This window comes from Schistocerca piceifrons, chromosome 7, assembly GCF_021461385.2.
Source record: "Schistocerca piceifrons isolate TAMUIC-IGC-003096 chromosome 7, iqSchPice1.1, whole genome shotgun sequence".
NCBI lineage: Eukaryota > Metazoa > Arthropoda > Insecta > Orthoptera > Acrididae > Schistocerca > Schistocerca piceifrons.
Genome location: NC_060144.1, coordinates 236,990,032 through 237,011,790, shown reverse-complemented (window position 1 = coordinate 237,011,790; position 21,759 = coordinate 236,990,032). Strand labels below are relative to the sequence as shown.

The window sequence follows — 21,759 nt, the reverse complement described above, 5'->3', positions numbered from 1 at the left end:
AGATCCGAATGGGGACTATTTTACCTCCGGAATATTTTACCCAAGAGGACGCCATCATCATTTAATCATACAGTAAAGCTGCATGCCCTCGGGAAAAATTACGGCTGTAGTTTCCCCTTGCTTTCAGCCGTTTGCAGTACCAGCACAGCAAGGCCGTTTTGGTTAATGTTACAAGGCCAGATCAGTCAATCATCCAGACTGTTGTCCCTGCAGCTACTGAAAAGGCTGCTGCCCCTCTTCAAGAACCACACGTTTGTCTGGCCTCTCAACAGATACTCCTCCGTTGTGGTTGCACCTACGGTACGGCCATCTGTATCGCTGAGGCACGCAAGCCTCCCCACCAACGGCAAGGTCCATGGTTCATGGGGGGGGGGGGGGGTATATTAATATAATGAATATTAAATATATTAGCTATTATAATTGGATCATCAACAATTTCATTTTTGTGTTTTATAGTTATTTTATTACTTGCTCTTTCATGTTTGCCTATATGATTATTAATAACTTTCTACATAGAGTTCAATTTGTTGTTACCCTTTTTGATATATGAATTATTGTGCTTCCTTTCTGCAGCAACTTTCCTGTGCTTTTTCCTATAACACTTAACATATGGTTTCAAGATAGTATTTTGCTTTGCACACTTATATAACATTCTAAGACTTTCTGATGACTCTTTGATTTCACTTTTTATCCATGAATTTGATTTTTTGTTTATTTTCCCTCTCTTCAGAGGGAATGAAATATCATAGCAGTATTTATAATTTGACAAGAACTTGTTGAATTTTACATCTACAGAACTATTGCTTTCCATGTCTCAGTTTACATTTTTTAACATTAGATTAAAGACCTTAATGCTGTCATCATTAATTAATCTTCTCTCAATATATCTCCTGTTGTCACTTTTCTCATGAGCATAACCTGCAGATCTCAACAGTATGAAATGCACTTTGTATCCCTAGATTGTAAGGAAAAAGATACCTCGCCCTTACACAAAGCTCCTCTGATACAAGTTGTTAAGCTTTTAAATGGGCTTCTTCTCATCTGCTATAAACTTCACAACTAAATGTGCCATGAGAAAAACTTTTAATCAAGAATAGTAGTAAACATTGCTGAGAACCCATTACATGCCTTTTCAGGTATGTCGTTTAGTATGTTTGATTCATCAGCATTTTGTTATTTTCTCACCACTGGCCAGGTCTACTTAGAACACGACATTTCTGTGCTGTTCTCAACACATCTCTGTTGCTACTTTGTTAAGCCTTGGTCTCTTGCTTTCCACCTTCATCTCGCGCATTTTTCAAAGCATCTTTTTCTCAACAATTCTCTTCGTGCACTCTTGCTGTGTCATCTTTTTCCCCAATTACATTGCAGGGATTGCTCACACATTATCCTCTAACACTTTCATTTCTCATCTTTTCCATTTTTGTTACCTCTACCTGACTTCTCAAAAAATACATTTCATTCGTGTACACCTTACTTTTTGCCTTGCCTTCATGACTAAAGTTTCAGTAGTGGATACCAGAATTAGCATATAATACATCAAAAGAAAAATGCACTCAGTAAAACAATAAAACTGAGGCAGAACCGCTTCCCAGTACTTACGTTCAGTAAGCAAAGATTTTAGTATTGGCAATAAAGACACACACACACACACACACACACACACACACACACTAGCTTTCAAAACTATTTGCTTCTTCCTTGGGGAGGGAGGAGGAATAGACTGCAGAGGGTTAAAAAAGAGGGGCTAGTTACTTGATCCCAGGATGGAGAGGAACTTACCTGTTGTGAGCATGAGGCGAGACCACACAATAAAGATCACCAAATGACAAAATGTGATTGAATAGATAAAAAATATATTCACTAAGTAGTGGTGTGAAAACATAAATATAAAGGTATTTAAAATTTGCAAGCTTTCAGAGACAGTGGCTCCTTCTTCTGGCAGAAGTGTTGAAGGGGAAGGAGGAGGATTTGTGAGGTTTCGGAAATGGGGAGAGTTCAGAGAAGCCACCCGGAATCCCAGGTCACGGCAGACTTACTGGGCGAGATGAGAAGGAAAGAGAGATTGTTGGGGACTGCACCGGATGATATTTGGAAATCTAAGACCTTAAAGGTGAATAATATGCAAGACAGAGATTAGAGTCAAAACATTGTGCACAAGTTTATAAGAGCAGAAAGCTAACTGCTTTGTATGTGGTAGAAGGAGGGGGGAGGGATAGACAAGTCAGGAAATGAAAGATATATAAAAGTAAAAGGGAATGAGGAAAGGAATAGTTACTGTGAAGAAATTCTGAGAGTGAGGAAATTAATGTAAATTAAGGCCAGGTGGGTAACAAGAACCAACGTCATGTTGTAACACCAGTTCCTACCTGCAGAGTTCTGAGAAATTGGTGTCTGGGGGAAGAATCCATGTGACTTGTGTGGTGAAACACGCATCAAGGTGTATAGCAAGCTCTGCAACAAAATATTGCCTGTATACACTTTCTGCCTCTGCCCAGTAATCCTAATCCTGTGCTCACCACAGATAGGTCCCTCTCATTCTCCTTTCTGAACTTTCCCAGTCTATCACTCTTTCGTCCCCAAGGAAGCAGCTAATATTTCAGACAGCTAGGATATGCTTTATTGTAGTATATGCGGTAGTGTAATACAACATAAGGTAAATTAACAAAAGTGGAGTTGGCACTACCTAAACATTTTACGAGCACCTATTTGAGGATTCAAAAGCTTTGATTTTCTTCTTTAAGCTCAATGCATTTCCCTCTGAAAAGAAAAGAAACTAAAATAAAATTCTTTAACTTTTATTCAGGGTGATTCAAAAGGATCTGCACAAACTGAATGAATTGTTAGAGGAGCCCAAATAGAACTGCTTCGGAATTGGAACTTACTGTCTTAGAAGTAATCATGAGCCACTGGAAGCTTTAGAGTGTGAAGAACAACAAGGAAACTCTGTGCACATGCAGCTTAAGCTCTTTACTCATTAATGGTGTATATTATAGAAGGCAATCAAAATGGTGACTTCCACATTCTGTACAAGCATAACATCTATGTAAAAAAATTCTGGCACACTCTACCAAGTACATCAGGCATTGTACGAGAGTGCCACAACTTTCTACAAAGATATCGCACCTGTATTGAATGTGGTGGTTGCCATTTTGGACACTGTCTGTAATTTAGACCACTGTTAAGTAAACGTTACATTATTTTTGTTGAGCTTACGGTGCATGTGCATTGATTTTCCTTGTTGTTCTTAACACTCCAATGCTTTCACTGGCTCAGAATTACTTCCAAGACCATAAGTTTGTATTCCAGAGTAGTTATATTTCAACACATCTCTCATCTACTACTATTTGTGCAGAAAATTTTGAATCATCCTGTACAATCTCTGTAGGAAGCCGGGAGCTGCTCATTCTCCCAGCTCTCTGCCTTCGATGAGTACCTGTATTTTTTTTTCATAAAAACTGTTCCGGCCAATAGCTCATAATGTTCATGTCTCTATTTAGTTTTTCTTTCATTCTATTTATTCATTATAAAAGTCATGTCTTGATTCAGAGGCTTCATGTGCAGTCTTAATGCATTCACAGAGATAGCCAACGGGAGTGCAAAAATTCAAGCAGCCTGTGTAAAACACTACCAATGAAAAGAGAAAAAAACTTGATAAAAGCTCATCCTTATTTTATATGGAATTGTTCTGCACTTCTTTCTTCTTTTGAGTGATAATTGCCCAGAAGTAAATTGTGTCAGGTTTTTACATACAATTCAGACATTTCAGTAAATATTATTTACAGGAAGGCAGTGGATGGGGAGGATGGGGCAACTGGGGTGTTTCTTCTCTCTTGTCAACTGCTACAGAAAGTGTCTCAACTCTGACCAGTCAAGTCACTCATGGATTCAGCAGTGTTCTTGAAACAGGAATTGGAATTCCAGACCCAGAAGAACTAGCCCGTCTTGATGCAGAACGTGAGCGAAAGAGTCAAAACAAATGCAGCAGTGCAACTCATGTGTCTGAGGAACCTGAAACAGAAAGTGCACAGTCAGGTGAGTATATATGAATTGTTACAAAAAGCTTGTGTGGATTAATAAGAAAAATTAATGATAGTAATGAGCGTTGGGAAAACTGTAAAAGAGAATCTGAGTGTTTGAGACCCGCATTTTCTGTTCGAGACCCGGATGTACCGGAGGTTACAGAAAATTAGGTGGACTTTTAAGAAATGAGGAGCTTCTCTGCAGAATCTACAAGAAAATGAATACATATTGAAAACACCAGAAGTAGGGACACACATTAAGAACATTCCTTCATGTCCATGATTCCGTAGCTGTATCCAGTATGGATGTGACTCACAGCTGGAGCATTTTCCTTCCTTCAATAACAGTTGGAACTGGGATGGACTACCAAGTGCAAAATCACCCCACTGCACAAACAGTGCCATCATTCCTCTGCAGAAGCCATGACATGTTTACATGTGCATTCTTAACTGCAGTCTTGTACTTATGCGTAGCACAAATGTGCTATAATACAGGAAAATTCAGATTTATGTGCATGTGGTTGTCAGCAATAAATAAAAGACAGAAACCTTGTTATCTGTGGTGATGTTTTGTGTGAGGTGAAAGTAACGTAACTGCACAGTGTGACATTTTTGGTCTAACATCATGTTCCAAAAGATTGGTAGTAAACTGAGAAAACGTCTGGACTGAAGGCGTCCAACAAAAACTTTATCAATTCACGGACAAAGCACTGTAGTAATGTGAACTATTTCACTGGTTTCCATATACATTACTATCTATTTGGAACCTGTTCAATTATTTAACAGGTTTCCTGGACTATTACCTGATTGGAAGATGAGCATTGGATCGTATTATTTGTAACTGATGGTTTAATCTAGGCTTGGGCGAACTCTCATGACCTGTGGGCCTGATTCGTATTTTGTAATTTTTTTTTTATACATGCCTTATTGTAAAAGTAATGTGTTGTTGTTATAACAGATGACACAGCTTTCATATGACGTATCATAAGTAAATTGATTCAGTGGTTCAGTTGTTATTAATTTTATAAACTATTATAATTAAAACATTTATAACTTTTGAAGTACATGGTTTAAAATTATAATGAACTCGTCTCATCATTGCCATTTTTATGGTGTGTCATGTTTTTGTAAGGCATGTTATGTATTTTTTGTGGGAGTAGCATGATTCAGTCTCTTTTCAAGTCACTGGTGCCTCCATATTGCCACTGCGTCCAGCAAGAGAACCACTTTGCTCACCCTTGTTCTGGATTTTCCCCACTCAGCTGTCTCCATTGGTCATGTTCTGCATGCCTGGGCTACATGCTTGGCTCCTCCACCCATCTAGTTGACCCACTTCGGCTGGCCAAGTGTGCCTTTAACTATATATCCACTGTCTCTCACGTTCCAAGCCAGAACTCTGTTTAGTCTTCATCCAGTCAACTACATCATGACCATACATTACACACAAAAATTTATGGATGTTCACCATGGTTTCTTTTTTCACAACCAAGAATTCAATTACAACATGCTGCTTGTAATGAGTGTCTTGCATTGATGTCATTTTGATGGTTCACAATGATCCTGTCATCTGTTAGAATTGTTCAAAACATTTCACATGTGCTGATTTCGGGATGACACGATGTTCCACTTATACACCATCCAGTCACATTAATGTGACCAGCTATCAAAAACCTGAATAACTATCTTTTACAGTGGACTGCTGTGATACGTTCAGGAAGAGTGTCAATGAGGTTATGGAAAGTACCAACAGGAATACGAAGCCAGGCTGACTCAGTGTCATGCCCAACTGCATTAGATTTCTCAGCTGGGGGATCCATTTCACAAACAAAACAGCCCAGTAAAGGTATTCTCACAGATTCACAATCGAGTGTAAATCTGGGGAGTTTGGTGGCCAGGGGTGCTCTTCGAATAATGCACATATGCTGCAAACTGTGTGGCACTTTGCATTATTCTATTGGTAGATACCATTCTGCTGAGGAAAAGCAAGCTGCATGTAATAGTTGACATGGTCCTGAAGGATAGATGCATGCTTGTGTTGATCCATTGTGCCTTCCACAGTGACGAAATTACCCAGGGAATGTCACAAAAACATTCCCCAGACCATAACAGTCCCTCCTGCGGCATGTACCCTTCTGGCAAATGTTGCAAAGTGTTTACTTTCAGTTCGATGGAGCGTAAATCATTATTCATGTATAAAGGCCTCCTGTCACCACTCATTGGATGCCCACTTGTGTGCTGGCATGCAAATTCGAGCCTTTGTGGCTGATGAACAGTAGACAGCATGGGTGCATGAACTGGGCACCTGTTGCAGAGGCCCATAATCAGCAACATTCACTGAATAGTCATTGAGGAAACACTGTTCATACCCCCTTGGTTCATGTGGGTGGTCAATTGTTCAACAGTTACATGTCTGTTTTCCTGTACCTATCTCCTTAGCCATCATTCGCCCTTGTCATCTACGGCCCTTGGTGCACGACAGTTGCCTCGGTGCATTGTTGGATAGTGTCACTTCAGTATATTTTAACAACAACGGCATGCTAACTGTTAACAAACGTAGCCATTTCGGAAGTGGTTTAACCCTTGGCCCACAAGCTGATGATCTTGCCCTTTTGCACATTAGATAAATTGCTCCATTTCCACAATATGACCACGAATGCACTGTTTTCCACTTACTCCCCCCCCCCCCCCTCCTTGGCAGGCTTTATATATCCTCCACTGCTAGTCCTGGCACCTAGAGTTTGTGAATGGTTATTGCACATTGCTCCTGAACATAGGAGGTGGTCACATTAATGTGACTGAACCATGTGTAAATGCAGTTGCAGTATCTGGAACCTTCCACAGAGAGCAGAAGTGACAAGTGCACAGAAGTAAAGTTGGGCAGCTCATAGCACCTCCAGACCGCTGCAGGACGAGTGACATCAGGGGGACACAACACAAGGGGCTGGTGCCATGTTTTAAACTGTCGCTCTCACATCCCTTCCAGTGTCAGGCATCCATCTTCACTTTGTCAGCATCCAAAGCCTGTCACTAAGCCCCACTAAGTGTGCAGTGTGCACCCCTGGTTTCTTTTAAAATTGTTTCTGTTTATTCTAATTTCAGCCACCTCCTTTATAAAAGAATCCCAAAATGATAATACATGAACATAGACTCTCATCTTTTTAAATAGTATCTTATGTCTGTTTTCTAGGCAATGTTCAGTTTCCTTTGTTTAATATATTGTGAATGCTTAATACAATATTCAGCGTTAGTCACTCAGTGTACAGGAAATCTATGCACACTGACTGGTCCTCAAATGCCCATAGCCTTCACCACCCTGTACACATTAGAACAGAGGACAAAAATTATTTCTGATGATGCCCATCTACAGTCAGAGTTTCTGCACTTGAGAAGTGTTCAGGGAAAATGGTTACAGCAAAGGAGAGATAGCTAAAGCTTTCAGTTGCCACTGATAAGACACCTCATGAATTAATGAAAGAGACCAAGCTGGCTGCATTACTTCCATACTACAGGGCAGTGACTAGCAAGGTAGAATGTGTGCCACAGGGACTAAGGCCAGTGTCCCAGCCCACCTCCAGTACAAGATATGTTACGCCTCATTATAAAGACAATGTAGCTTTTAAGAGTTCCTGGCATGTATGGCGTATTCTGCGAATGCAGTAGCATTTATGTAGTACCAGCTATTTACACTCTTCAGAAAACACCTTAAACACCTAAAATCTGCCTGAAAAAGTTTATTACACAATGTAACAAGAAATTTTATAGACAAAATCTGAAAAATGATAAATTTTTCCCCTGTCTTACACACTGTTTCTTCGTTTCTCAGTTCCAGAGGAAAAATCGACAGAAAGTCAGTCACAAGATGGTGCAGGATTGTTTGGCTTCAGCCGTGTCTTTTCTGGTGTGTCCACAATAACAAAGCTTGTGGAGTCCACGGGAAGCAAAGTAATTACTGGTGGTCTTGACACATTGGAAACTATAGGAAAAAAGACAATGGAAGTATTACAAGAGGGTGATCCCGGTCTGAGAAAAAAGAGAGAGATTTTCTCAGAGAAAATTATCCTCTCACAGGTAAGTTTATTACTTACTTCTTAGATTTCTGTATACTTATTAGATTTCTAATGAGCAGTGCTAAAAGATGTATTCAGCACAGTTCATAATCTCCAAAGTCGTTACCTTGACATAGTCACATAGTTGACAAGCTCTGACGTGCTCTAAAAGCACTGTTGAAACAGAAGTAAGCACTGTAAGAGCACTGTTAAAACAGAAGTAAGCACTGTAAGAGCACTGTTAAAACAGAAGTAAGCAGTAAATTTGGGAAAATTAGACATTCACAGAGATATGGTCACTAAGCATGTTCTTCATATCGTGTATGTATGTGTTTCAAGAATAAACCAGTAAACCCCGAATTTTAGAGTTGATCTTCCATGAATGAAAAAGCTTCAGACTTCTGATTACTTTACAAATAATTTTATTTGTTAAATGTTTGGCATTCAGCTTGGAAGTGAGAAAAAGTTTAGAAAAGGTCTAAAACTATATTTAAAGTTGTTGGAAGTTGCTAGGTGCTCTCATTATCAAACACTGGATGTCTATTGTCCAGGTAATTTTTGCTCCACTTGAATTGAAAGCTAATTTTTCAAACGTCTCACTGTTTATGACATTCTACATCATGAACTATGTGCTGAACCATTGTATAATTTTGCTGATGCATTCACTGGTATATGTGGATACTGTCTTCAAAATGTGTTGCAAATAGAGTTAGTAATAGTAATAAATTAAAATGTGATTCCTGAGAGCAGCAGTTTGATTACATGAACAGTGAAAACGTTGTATTGATACTTTACCCCTGTTGTCATTTTGTTGGGAAGTAAGTGAAAAAAAATTTGTAAAGGTTTGAAATTGTATGTAAAGTTTATTGCAAGTCACTAGGTGCTTTCATTCTCGAATAAAGGATGAATATACTCAGGATATTTGCAGGCGGTGAGGGACTCTGCCTCAAGATATACACACAGTTTCTAACTGTAATACTTAACTTATTGTGTTAAAGCTTTAACCTAAGATTATACCTCTTAATGGGTAGATTGTGACAGCATTTTAAATTTGGTCAATAATTGTGCAAAGTATTGAAAAGCAGATTTTTTTATCCTTGGAATCCACTAGCTGGGCAACCTGCAGTTGGTACTGTGAACCAGGGTGGTCGTTTAGTAATACAAGTGCTCCTATCTTCAGGTTCTCATAATTGAGGTGTTCCATGGGACAGCTACTTAACTGAAATATATTGATAGGTTTGTTTGCATGGCTATCTTCCAAAGCAGTTGTTAAAACCGATTATTATTGGTTTCTCCGTCTTAAGCATAGTGTAATTAATTAAAGAGAATTTTACATCAGATATGTTTCACTTTTATTTACAAAGCATATTCTGTGGTCATTCTGCAAACTGGATACATATGTTTGTACATTTTTGATTATAAAGAAAACTCTGCAGCTCGGGCAGCTCAGAAATTCTTGTCTGATCTGCCAGAGTTGGCATTTGTGTGTGTGTAAGCTGTGCTTGCTTTGTGAATGAATGGTGTGTGTTTCTCTTTCTTTTTTTTAATGAAGGCTGTGGATGAAAGCTTACTGTAGGTGTCTTTTAATTGTGTCCATGTGTAACTTAATCTGTCACCTTTACAGTAAGTAGCACTTTATCTTTTCCAACAGTGTTGATATTCCAACCAGAATTTCCAGTGTTTGATTCTACATGTTTCTTTCCCAGTTAAGAGTAACATACCCTAAGCAATATACATTTTGCCATTGCACATCTAACCTATTTGAATATCACTTACTACACTACATAAACTTTAATCTAAGTAATTTAGGAGTAAAGGAGACCACTCACTGAATAGCAGAACCATTGTACACCCACAAAAGAGAATGAAAACGTGCTAGCTTTCAGAAAAATACACCGTCCTTTTTTCACCTACATTGTGCCAGCTAGGCTACAATTCTGGAATTGCAGTCAAGCAGGTGGACTAGGCTAGGGTTGGAGATTTTGTTGGGTTGGGTGATTGGGTAGATGAGAGAGATAAGAAGTAGGAAGAGAGGTTAGAGTTGGGTAGCTAATGGCTCAGAGGGCTACATCTACATCTACACCTACATACATACTTTGCAAGCCACTGTACAGTGTGTGGCAAAGTGTAGTTTGTACCACTACCTGTCATTTCCTTTCCTGTTCCACTCGCAAATAAAATGAGGGAAAAGTAGCTGTTTACAAAGCCTCCATATGAGCACTAATTTTCGTATCTTACCTTCATGGTCCTTCCATGAAATATATGTTGGCAGCAATGTAATTGTTCTGCAGTCAGCTTCAAATTCCTGTTCTCTAAATTTTCTCAGTAGTGTTCCTTGAAAAGAACGTCGCCTTCCCTCCATTGATTCCCATTCGAGTTCCTGAACCATCTCCAAAATATCTGTGTGTTGCTTGAACCTGCTAGTAAAAAATCTAGCAGCCTGCCTCTGAGTAGCTTTGATGTCTTTCTTTAATTGAACCTGGTGTGGATCCTGAAAACTCAAGTAGTACTCAAGAAAAGGTTGCACTAGTATCCTGTATGTGGTTGCCTTTACAGATGAGCCACACTTTTACAAAATTCTCCCAATAATCTGAAGTCGACCATTCACCTTCCCTACCACAATCCTGGCATGCTCGTCCCATTTCATATCGGTTTGTAACATTATGCCCAGGTATTTAAACGATGTGACATCATTGTCAAGCAGGGCACTACTAATGCTGTATTCAAACATTATGGATTTGTTTCTCCTATTCATTTGCATTAACTTATGTTTCTACATTTAGAGCTAGCTGCCACACATTACACCAACTAGAAATTTTGTTTAAGTCACTTTGTGTCCTACAGTCACTCAACAATCACACCTTCCTGTACATCACAGCATCATTAGGAAACAATCACAGATTGCTGCGTACCTTGTCGACCAGATCATTCATGTATATAGAAAATAACAGCAGCCATGACACTTCCCTGGAGCATTCCTGACAATAACGTTATCTCTGATGAACACTTGCTGACAAGGACAGTGTACTAGGTTCTGTTGGTTAAGAAGTCTTCGAGCCACTCGCATATCAAGGACCCTATTCCGCATGCTCATACCATTGTTATCAATCTGCAGTGGGGCACTGTGTCAAATGCTTTTTGGAAAGCTAGAAGTATGGACCCTGCCTGGTGCCCTCCATTCATAGTTTCCAGTGTATCATGTGAGAAAAGGCAAACTGAGTTTCACACGAGTGATGCTTTCTAAAACTGTGCTGATTCGTGAACAGAAGCTTTTCAGTCTCAACGAAATTGATTATATTCGAACATGTTCAAGAATTCTGCAGCAAACCAGTATTAAGGATTGGTCTATAATTTTGCAGCTTATTTCTTTTATCCTTCTTATACACGAGAAGCCTGCACTTTTTCTTCATTCAATTGGGACTTTGTACTGGGCAAGGAATTCGTGATAAGTACAAGCTAAGTAATGGACCAATGCTATAGAGTACTCTTTGTAAAACTGAATTGGTACTCCATTCAGACCTGACAACTTACTTGTTTCCAGCTCTTTTGGTCGTTTCTCTATGCCAGGAGGGCCTGTTACTATGTCGTCCATACGCAAGTTTGTGTGATGGCCAAACAACAGTATGTTTGTACGATTCTCCTTCATGAACAATTTCTTAACATGAAATTTAAAACTTCTGCTCTCCCTTTGTTATCTTCTACTGCCACACCAGAGAGGTCAACAAGTGATGGGATGGAAGCCTTAGAGCTGCTTAATGATTTTACAGGAGACCAGAATTTCCATGGATTCTTGGCCAGATCTTTTCCTAATGTATGATGGTGGCAGTTGTGGCCTATGGTTTGAGCATAGATCTTTTTACAGATGCACAAGCCTCTACTAACATTTGCGTGTCATCATTTGTATGTTTCTTTTGAACTGAGAGTGTAACAGCCTTTGCTTCCTCAGCCCTTTTCGAATTTCACTCACTGTGGGTCTTTTCTGTCCTTAATCCACATATTAGGCACATTCTTCTCCAGACCACAATTTACAAAGTCTGTTTAAACTCTGCCCATAAATTTTCTGTGTCTCTCATACTGGAACTAAATGGTATAATTTCATTGTCTAAGTGAGATGCTAACAACTGCTTATTTTCTCTTTCTAGCAGAAATAGTCTTGTAGTTTTCTTGACTGATTTAATAATTTTAGTAACCATAGTTACATGATCACTAATCCCGATCTCCATGTTGATGTTGTTGCTAAGGTCAGGCCTATTTGTAGCTACAAAGTCTATTTCAATTCAATTCAATTTTTATTATCACATAACATGCCTTATACAATCAAAGATTGTGACATAGGTGACTTGTCAGTTTTACACTATATATACTAATACTAAAAATAGACAATAAACTAATAATATATATGGTGTAACATCTTCAAAGAGGTATTTTAATTACAATTATAATGGATTGTTGCCATTCATGAAATCTTCTACATTATAGTATCATTTATCGTTCAGATATTTTTCCAGGTCTCTTTTGGTACCTTTTTCATTTGGGTCATACATATCTTTCCATATTTTATTTACAAATTTCATGCCCATATAGCATGGGGTTTTTTCATATGATTTTAAACGGTGGGTAGGTAACATGTAGCTTGTTCTATATCTAGTATCATATTGATGCAAGAAGAAGTAGCCCTCAAAAAGTTGAGGGTTTGTTTTCGTGAAAGTGAGAGTTTCATAGATGTATATGCTTGGAATGCTCATTAGATCTAGTTCCACAAATAAAGGTTTACAATGTTGCTTTGGTTTTGCTCCCACCATTGCTCGGATGATTCTTTTTTGTAGTCTAAAAGCTCTAAGTAAATTTGGTTTTTCAGACCCCCAGAAAATTATACTATACCTGATGACTGAAACAAAATATGCATTATATACAGTTTTTCTTACAGCTAAATCAGTAATACTATACAAGATATTCATAATATATAAAAACAAAGATGAGGTGACTTACCGAACGAAAGCGTTGGCAGGTCGATAGACACACAAACATACACACAAAATTCAAGCTTTCGCAACAAACTGTTGCCTCATCAGGAAAGAGGGAAGGAGAGGGGAAGACGAAAGGAAGTGGGCTTTAAGGGAGAGGGTAAGGAGTCATTCCAATCCCGGGAGCGGAAAGACTTACCTTAGGGGGAAAAAAGGACAGGTATACACTCGCACACACGCACATATCCATCCACACGTACAGACACAAGCAGACATCTGCTTGCGTCTGTATGTGTGGATGGACACGCGCGTGCGTGCGAGCGCACACCTGTCCCCCTCTCCCCCCAAGGCAAGTCCCCCCGCTCCCGGGACTGGAACGACTCCCCACCCTCTCCCCCAAACCCCCCCCCCCCCTCCGCCCCCCCCGACGAGGCAACAGTTCGCCGCGAAAGTCTGAACCCCGCGTGTATGTTTGTGTGTCCATCGACCCGCCAGCGCCCCCGCTCGGCAAGTCACCCCATCCCCGTCCTTATATATAATTCTTCCCACATGGAATGCCTCCCCCTACCATATATATATATATCTAAAAACAAAGATGATGTGACTTACCAATGAAAGTGCTGGCAGGTCGACAGACACACAAACATACACACAAAATTCAAGCTTTCGCAACAAACTGTTGCCTCATCAGGAAAGAGGGAAGGAGAGGGAAAGACGAAAGGAAGTGGGTTGTAAGGGAGAGGGTAAGGAGTCATTCCAATCCCTGGAGCGGAAAGACTTACCTTAGGGGGAAAAAAGGATGGGTATACACTCGCACACACACACACACATATCCATCCACACATATACAGACACAAGCAGACATATTTAAAGACCTGTCTTTAAATATGTCTGCTTGTGTCTGTATATGTGTGGATGGATATGTGTGTGTGTGTGCGAGTGTATACCCATCCTTTTTTCCCCCTAAGGTAAGTCTTTCCGCTCCCGGGATTGGAATGACTCCTTACCCTCTCCCTTAAAACCCACTTCCTTTCGTCTTTCCCTCTCCTTCCCTCTTTCCTGATGAGGCAACAGTTTGTTGCGAAAGCTTGAATTTTGTGTGTATGTTTGTATTTGTTTGTGTGTCTGTCGACCTGCCAGCACTTTCATTTGGTAAGTCACATCATCTTTGTTTTTAGATATATATTTCCTACGTGGAATGTTTCCCTCTATTATAACCATATATATATACACACACACACACACACACACACACACACACACACACACACACACACACACACACAATAGAAGGAAACATTCCACGCGGGAAAAATTATATATAAAAACAAAGATGAGGCGACCCACCGAACGAAAGCGCTGGCAGGTCGACAGACACACAAACAAACACAAACATACACACAAAATTCAAGCCTTCGCAACAAACCGCCGCCTCACCAGGAACTAGGGAAGGAGAGGGGAAGACGACAGGAAGTGGGCTCTAAGGGAGAGGGCAAGGAGTCACTCCAATCCCGGGAGCGGAAAGACCCACCCTTGGGGGAAAAAAGGACAGGCACACACTCACACACACGCACACATCCATCCACACATACAGACATATTTAAAGACAAAGAGTTTGGGCAGAGATGTCAGTAGAGGCAGAAGTGTAGAGGCAAAGAAGTTGTTGAAAGACAGGTGAGGTATGAGTGGCGGCAACTTGAAATTAGCGGAGATTGAGGCCTGGCGGATGACAAGAAGAGAGGATATACTGAAGGGCAAGTTCCCATCTCCGGAGTTCGGATAGGTTGGTGTTGGTGGGAAGTATCCAGATAACCCGGACAGTGTAACACTGTGCCAAGATGTGCTGGCTGTGCACCAAGGCATGTTTAGCCACAGGGTGATCGTCATTACCAACAAACACTGTCTGCCTGTGTCCATTCATGCGAATGGACAGTTTGTTGCTGGTCATTCCCACATAGAATGCATCACAGTGTAGGCAGGTCAGTTGGTAAATCACGTGGGTGCTTTCACACGTGGCTCTGCCTTTGATCGTGTACACCTTCCGGGTTACAGGACTGGAGTAGGTGGTGGTGGGAGGGTGTATGGGACAGGTTTTGCATCGGGGGCGGTTACAAGGATAGGAGCCAGAGGGTAGGGAAGGTGGTTTGGGGATTTCATAGGGATGAACTAACAGGTTACGAAGGTTAGGTGGACGGCGGAAAGACACTCTTGGCGGAGTGGGGAGGATTTCATGAAGGATGGATCTCATTTCAGGGCAGGATTTGAGGAAGTCGTATCCCTGCTGGAGAGCCACATTCAGAGTCTGGTCCAGTCCCAGAAAGTATCCTGTCACAAGTGGGGCACTTTTGTGGTTCTTCTGTGGGGGATTCTGGGTTCGAGGGGATGAGGAAGTGGCTCTGGTTATTTGCTTCTGTACCAGGTCGGGAGGGTAGTTGCGGGATGCGAAAGCTGTTTTCAGGTTGTTGGTGTAATGATTCAGGGATTCCGGACTGGAGCAGATTCGTTTGCCACGAAGACCTAGGCTATAGGGAAGGGACCGTTTGATGTGGAATGGGTGGCAGCTGTCATAATGGAGGTACTGTTGCTTGTTGGTGGGTTTGATGTGGACGGACGTGTGAAGTTGGCCATTGGACAGGTGGAGGTCAACGTCAAGGAAAGTGGCATGGGATTTGGAGTAGGACCAGGTGAATCTGATGGAACCAAAGGAGTTGAGGTTGGAGAGGAAATTCTGGAGTTCTTCTTCACTGTGAGTCCAGATCGTGAAGATGTCATCAATATATCTGTACCAAACTTTGGGGGAGAGGGTGGGGAGTCGTTCCAGTCCCGGGAGTGGGGGGACTTGCCTTGGGGGGAGAGGGGGACAGGTGTGCGCTCGCACGCACGCGCGTGTCCATCCACACGTACAGACGCAAGCAGATGTCTGCTTGTGTCTGTACGTGTGGATGGATATGTGCGTGTGTGCGAGTGTATACCTGTCCTTTTTTCCCCCTAAGGTAAGTCTTTCCGCTCCCGGGATTGGAATGACTCCTTACCCTCTCCCTTAAAACCCACTTCCTTTCGTCTTCCCCTCTCCTTCCCTCTTTCCTGATGAGGCAACAGTTTGTTGCGAAAGCTTGAATTTTGTGTGTATGTTTGTGTGTCTATCGACCTGCCAGCGCTTTCGTTCGGTAAGTCACCTCATCTTTGTTTTTATATATAATTTTTCCCACGTGGAATGTTTCCTTCTATTATATCAAGATATTCATAATATATACAAGGCTATTCAGTCGACCCAGTATGTTGTCCACATGGTGACTCCATAACAGGTTTGTATTGACTAATACGCCAAGGAATTTGGCACAGTCTGCAGTCTCTAATTTTTTGTCCATATACCTTATTTCTCTTATAGACTGTGCAGATTGTTTTGTGGTGAAATGAACAATTTCTGTTTTTGTAAAATTTAATGTCAAGTTATTGTTTTTGACCCATGCCTCCACTTCCCCAAGTGTTTGTTCAATATGACAAATTAGGTCTACCTCGTTTTTACAACAGACTACAGCTGTCGAGTCATCCGCATAGAAGATAGTATCAGATTGGACCTGACATGGCATATCATTGATATAATACAGAAAAAGTAGTGGCCCTAATATTGAACCTTGTGGAACACATAATTGAGTATGTTTCCAGCCAGAGAGAAATTTCTTGCCGTTGACGTTAATAAGTACTCTTTGTTTTCTGTTTGCCAAGTATGATGACATCCAGCTAAGAGATTTGCCTTGAAAACCATAGCGTGCCAATTTTTGGAGAAGCAGGTCATGACTTACTGCGTCGAAGGCTTTGGACAGGTCACAAAAGATGCCTGACACACACATTCTATCATCAAGACATCTGCTGACTTTGTGACTAATTCATTTATTGCATGGATTGTACTGCTGCCTTTTCTGAAACCATATTGATTGCCTAAGATAATGCTGTTAGATGAATTGTGATTTTCGATCTGATCACATGCAGCTCTTTCAAATATTTTTGAGAAAATTGGTAACAGTGAGATTGACCTATAGCTGCCCAATTCATCTTGTTTGCCTTTTTTATGTATGGGCCAAACTTCTGCATATTTTAATCGATCTGGGAAACATCCCTCATCAAAAGATTGGTTGATTATGAAAGAGAGTGAATATGCAATACTGTGACAGACTACTTTTATTATTTCAGTGGTGACCTCATTCCACCCCGCAGATTTTGAATTTTTTAGGGACATTATGATTTTGATGACATCTGAGATGGAAACACGAGAAAACTTAAAACAAGGGCAATTGCTGTCTGTCATATTGGGCTTTGTTTTTGGTGGTAAACAGTCACCAAATTTGTTACAGTTTATGAAAAAGTCATTGAATGATCCACAATTGCACTGGGTTCTGTAACAGCTCTACCATTTATCATTATTTGAGAAGGGCATTTTCTCTCTGCCAACTTCGCTTCTTATAACAGACCAAACAGCTCTCTTTTTTTAATGAAGTTATTATTCGCAGTATGTTTTGCTAGTTTAACTATTTTGTCAAATTTTTTTGTATGTGCTTACATACTTAAGAAATTGAGGGCTTCGATTTACTTTTGCCTCCATATGCAGTTTCCTCTTAGTAGCACTAGACACTCTAATTCCTTTTGTTACCCAGGATCTACTTTTTTGGGACCTGGTCCTCACTGTTACAAAAGGGAAGCATTCATTGAATATACCCAAGAATTCAGTTAAAAAGTTATTGTAATTGTCACTTGTGGAAGTGTGTTTGCTGACTGCCCGCTTGGTTTGGCTTAGTTTTTTGCAAAATACTTCCACATTTTCTTGACTGAAATTCCTGCAGACTGAATTTTGCTTCGGTAGTGATACAAATAGTGCTTTGTGGTCTGATACTCCTAAATCTAGAAGAAACTTTTCTTTTACATAATAATTATAACTACTTACAACATTGTCAATACATGTTGTGGAGCTTGTTGTAGTTCTTGTATACTGATCAAAATTGAGATTTAGCCCATTTGTGGCTATCAGGTTCTTTAAGTGTGAAGAAAATTTGTCATCAGTCCTTACATCTATGTTGAAGTCGGCACATATAACCCTTTTTTTGTACAGTTTCTTACTTTTTGATTTATGTAGCAATGTATTTAACTTATCTAAAAATACAGAGCTTATATGGTACTCAGGGGTGTGAGATATGCTGATAATTAATATGTTATACTCTTTAAGTTCTATACAACAACTTTCAAATGTACCTTCATCATTCAGATGGCTAAAATTCTGTCTGATATCATAGTCTATCGTAGAATGAACCTAGTATGCAAGAGCCTCCATACCCATTGGTCCTACAAAAGCTGGTAGCCAGTTTATAACCTGTAAGTTTATTCAGGAGACTGATATTTTCAGATTTTAGCCAATGTTCATTAAGGCATATTACTTTCACAGATTGTTTCACACTTTCTAGCAAAATTTCTATATCATAAAGCTTCCTGATCATTCCTTCAGACAGACCTCTGATGTTTAAGTGCATAATGAAATTACTACTCCATATATTATTAGGTAGAGGGTCTTTAAAACTAATTTGACTATAAAGTAATGGAATGTCCATGTGAGTGTTGACTGCTTGTTCTAGATTCGTTGTATTGGGCCAAATTTGGAAAGAATAGGCCCCTTTCATCAGTTTCCTTGTGTGTGAGCATCTGGATGATATTTTCATTGTGTGTGGGCTGCCAGAGTTTTCGGAAAAATGTTCAAAAGTGTTTCTCAGGACTGTTTGTCTGTACCCACTGCTGTGAATGCATACATGTTGCAGTCTGTTGCTCAGTGGGTTAAAGTAACCTCCAACTGTTATCGCATGATCTGGGTATTTACGTGCCACTTGACTGTAGACTTTCTTTGAATGATTCTGACACTGTCACCGCAGAATCTGGTGACCAGTAAAACCATCTAACAGTCAACTTTGATTAGATTAGATTGTATTTACTTTCATTCCAATTGATCCGTAGTGAGGAGGTCCTCTGGGATGTAGAACATGTCAGAAAAACAACAATACGTGACAAATATTTACAACTCAAACAAATAAGCTAATGTACCATTCCACAGATCCCAAGTGGCATGGTCGTCATTTTTTAATGAACACTATATGAAAGAATCATTTTGCAAATGCTAATGCATTGAATTTAAAATAAAAAAGTTGTTTATTTATTTATTAGGTAATAAACATGTAATACAACTACTAAATACTTATTTACAATGAACACATTACTGCACTGAACTGGTGCAGAAGCTAGATTGTACTTACTTACACACACACACACACACACACACACACACACACACACACACACATTTATTTACAATGAACACATTACTGCACTGCAATTGTGCAGAAGATATATTGTACATTCCACGTGGGAAAAATATATCTAAAAACAAAGATGATGTAACTTACCAAACGAAAGTGTTGGTATGCTGATAGACACACAAACACACACACAAAATTCAAGCTTTCGCAACCCACGGTTGCTTCATCAGGAAAGAGGGAAGGAGAGGGAAAGACGAAAGGATGTGGGTTTTAAGGGAGAGGGTAAGGAGTCATTCCAATCCCGGGGGCGGAAAGACTTACCTTAGGGGGAAAAAAGGACAGGTATACACTTGCGCGCGCGGCGCGCGCGCACACACACACACACACACATCCATCTGCACATATACAGACACAAGCAGACGTATCTGTTTGTGTGTCTATCAACATACCAACGCTTTCGTTTGGTAAGTTACATCATCACACACACATCAGTTGGTTCTACTGAGAAATTCATCAATGGAGTGGAAGGAGTTGGCCACCAGTAAATCCTTTAGGCTTCTCTTAAAATGAATTTCATTGGTTGTTAAGCTTTTTATGGCTGCTGGAAAGTTATTGAAAATGTGTGTTTCTGAATAATGCGCACCTTTTTGTACAAGACAAAGTGACTTTAAATCCTTGTGAAGATTATTCTTATTTCTAGTATTGATTCCATGAATTGAGCTGTTGGTTTGAAAAAGTGATATATTTTTAATGACAAATTTCATTAAGGAATAAATATATTGGGAAGCAGTAGTTAGTATCCCTAGTTCCCTAAACAGGGATGGCAGTAGTACACCCATGACCTGTCAAGGGGCATCCTACAATTCCTCACCCGATAAGAAGGGTCCAGAAATCTGCGGCCAAAACTGTCACAGAGTTGACAAAGCCTTTGACCCTCCACATGGCTCCAAACCAAAGGACCCAGATCAACTCTGGAAACAACGCTGTAAATTGTGAGCTCTGCTTGCACCCTACTTGTGGGGCCAGCAGCTTTCACCACCTTGGCCAGCTGCCTGTATGAACTGAAGATGGCCTCGGAACTCATGCGACAGGTGTTGGTGGTGCTGATGTGAGCCACAACTTGTAGGCAACTGCACCATGCCTGTGCTCAGTAACCACAGGCAAGGCCTCCTCAACATCATGGATGAGGGTCATGGCGGATGTTCTAACTGCACATTGGCCTGCTTTCCGGCAATGAATGCTACCTTTCTAAGGGGTTCCTTAACATGCCAAATGTTGGAGCTCCCATAACAAGCAAACACCTGCCCATGTGTGCCTGCTTGGGTCCTGCAGAAGAAATGGCCACCAGTTCACTCACAGGGCGAAAAGGTGAGGCCAGGTGCCCAGTCTCCAAATTGACCCTCCGCTTCAAGCAGTGTGAACACATTACCACTCGCCACACACAGTGCTGTGAGGACAGATCCACTGTGTCAGGTACACAAGGAGGTGCCTTGGCTACAGAGCCCATGAGCAAAGCAAATGACATCTGAGGAGTCCCATATGATGCGCCAGATGACCCACCACAGATACACACCGAGGCAGCAGCTTGAAGGTGGCTGATCATAGCCAAAAGCGTATTCAGCTGTGTGCGAACTGTGACTAGCTCCCCTGCGTCCGCACACAACATGCACACGTCCTATTCATCCTAGCAAGAGTAACTGAAGAAGTAAACTATAAGAGCAAACGGAAACCTAGATATGCAATTTGCTGCACTCCAGAAGCTGGCTTGTGGAGTATGTATGTAGATGCGATGGGGGATACGGCAGCAATTAAGGTCCCACCCATTTTGAAGAGGATAAGGATGTTTGAGTTGCTTGTGAAGTATCCTCCATGCCGAGCATTGAGATGCACCACTTGCCAAGGACACTTGCCCTGCATTGATACCTCGCTCTTCTTCAACAACCCATAGAATGTGCTCTTCGTGCTCAGACATATGAGCAAAATGCGTGCATGCTCCCAAAATGAATATCCTGCTATACCTGAACACAGGACTTTCAGTTAACCCATTACCTGAAATTCATGTACACAATGGACACATTGAAGACAGATGAATGACGATGTCGAAAAGTGTCCCTGCCAACAAAACTCCACTTAGGATACAATGCATCAGACAGAGGCATAGATAAGTGAAGTTGTTGGGTTGTACCTGGAAAGCCATTGAATATTAACTTTCATCAATAACTCAAAATGTTTATAAGAACTTTTTTCTTGTTTTACTGTAAGGAACCTGTCCCCAAAGTTTGTAGAAGTAATTTTGAAACACACTGTATATTTGGTTGTGTGTGGGCGATGTGACTCCTATGACAATATTTTCATACAAATATCAACGAATAATCCAGCAGTGACAAAACATACACTAAAAGAAATGATCACATCATTGATTACAATTCTGCAA

At 40.5% G+C, this 21,759-nt stretch overlaps 1 protein-coding gene across 1 annotated transcript in view; it reads left to right on the top strand.

Moving 5' to 3' along the window:
- LOC124804731 (protein FAM114A2) overlaps positions 1–21,759 on the top strand; it is a 68,638-nt gene that overhangs the window by 20,020 nt on the left and 26,859 nt on the right. The window contains exons 3-4 of the mRNA XM_047265025.1: positions 3,786–4,035; positions 7,846–8,090. Of these exons, the coding sequence (XP_047120981.1) occupies positions 3,786–4,035; positions 7,846–8,090 (495 nt within the window). The remainder of the gene's footprint in view (positions 1–3,785; positions 4,036–7,845; positions 8,091–21,759) is intronic.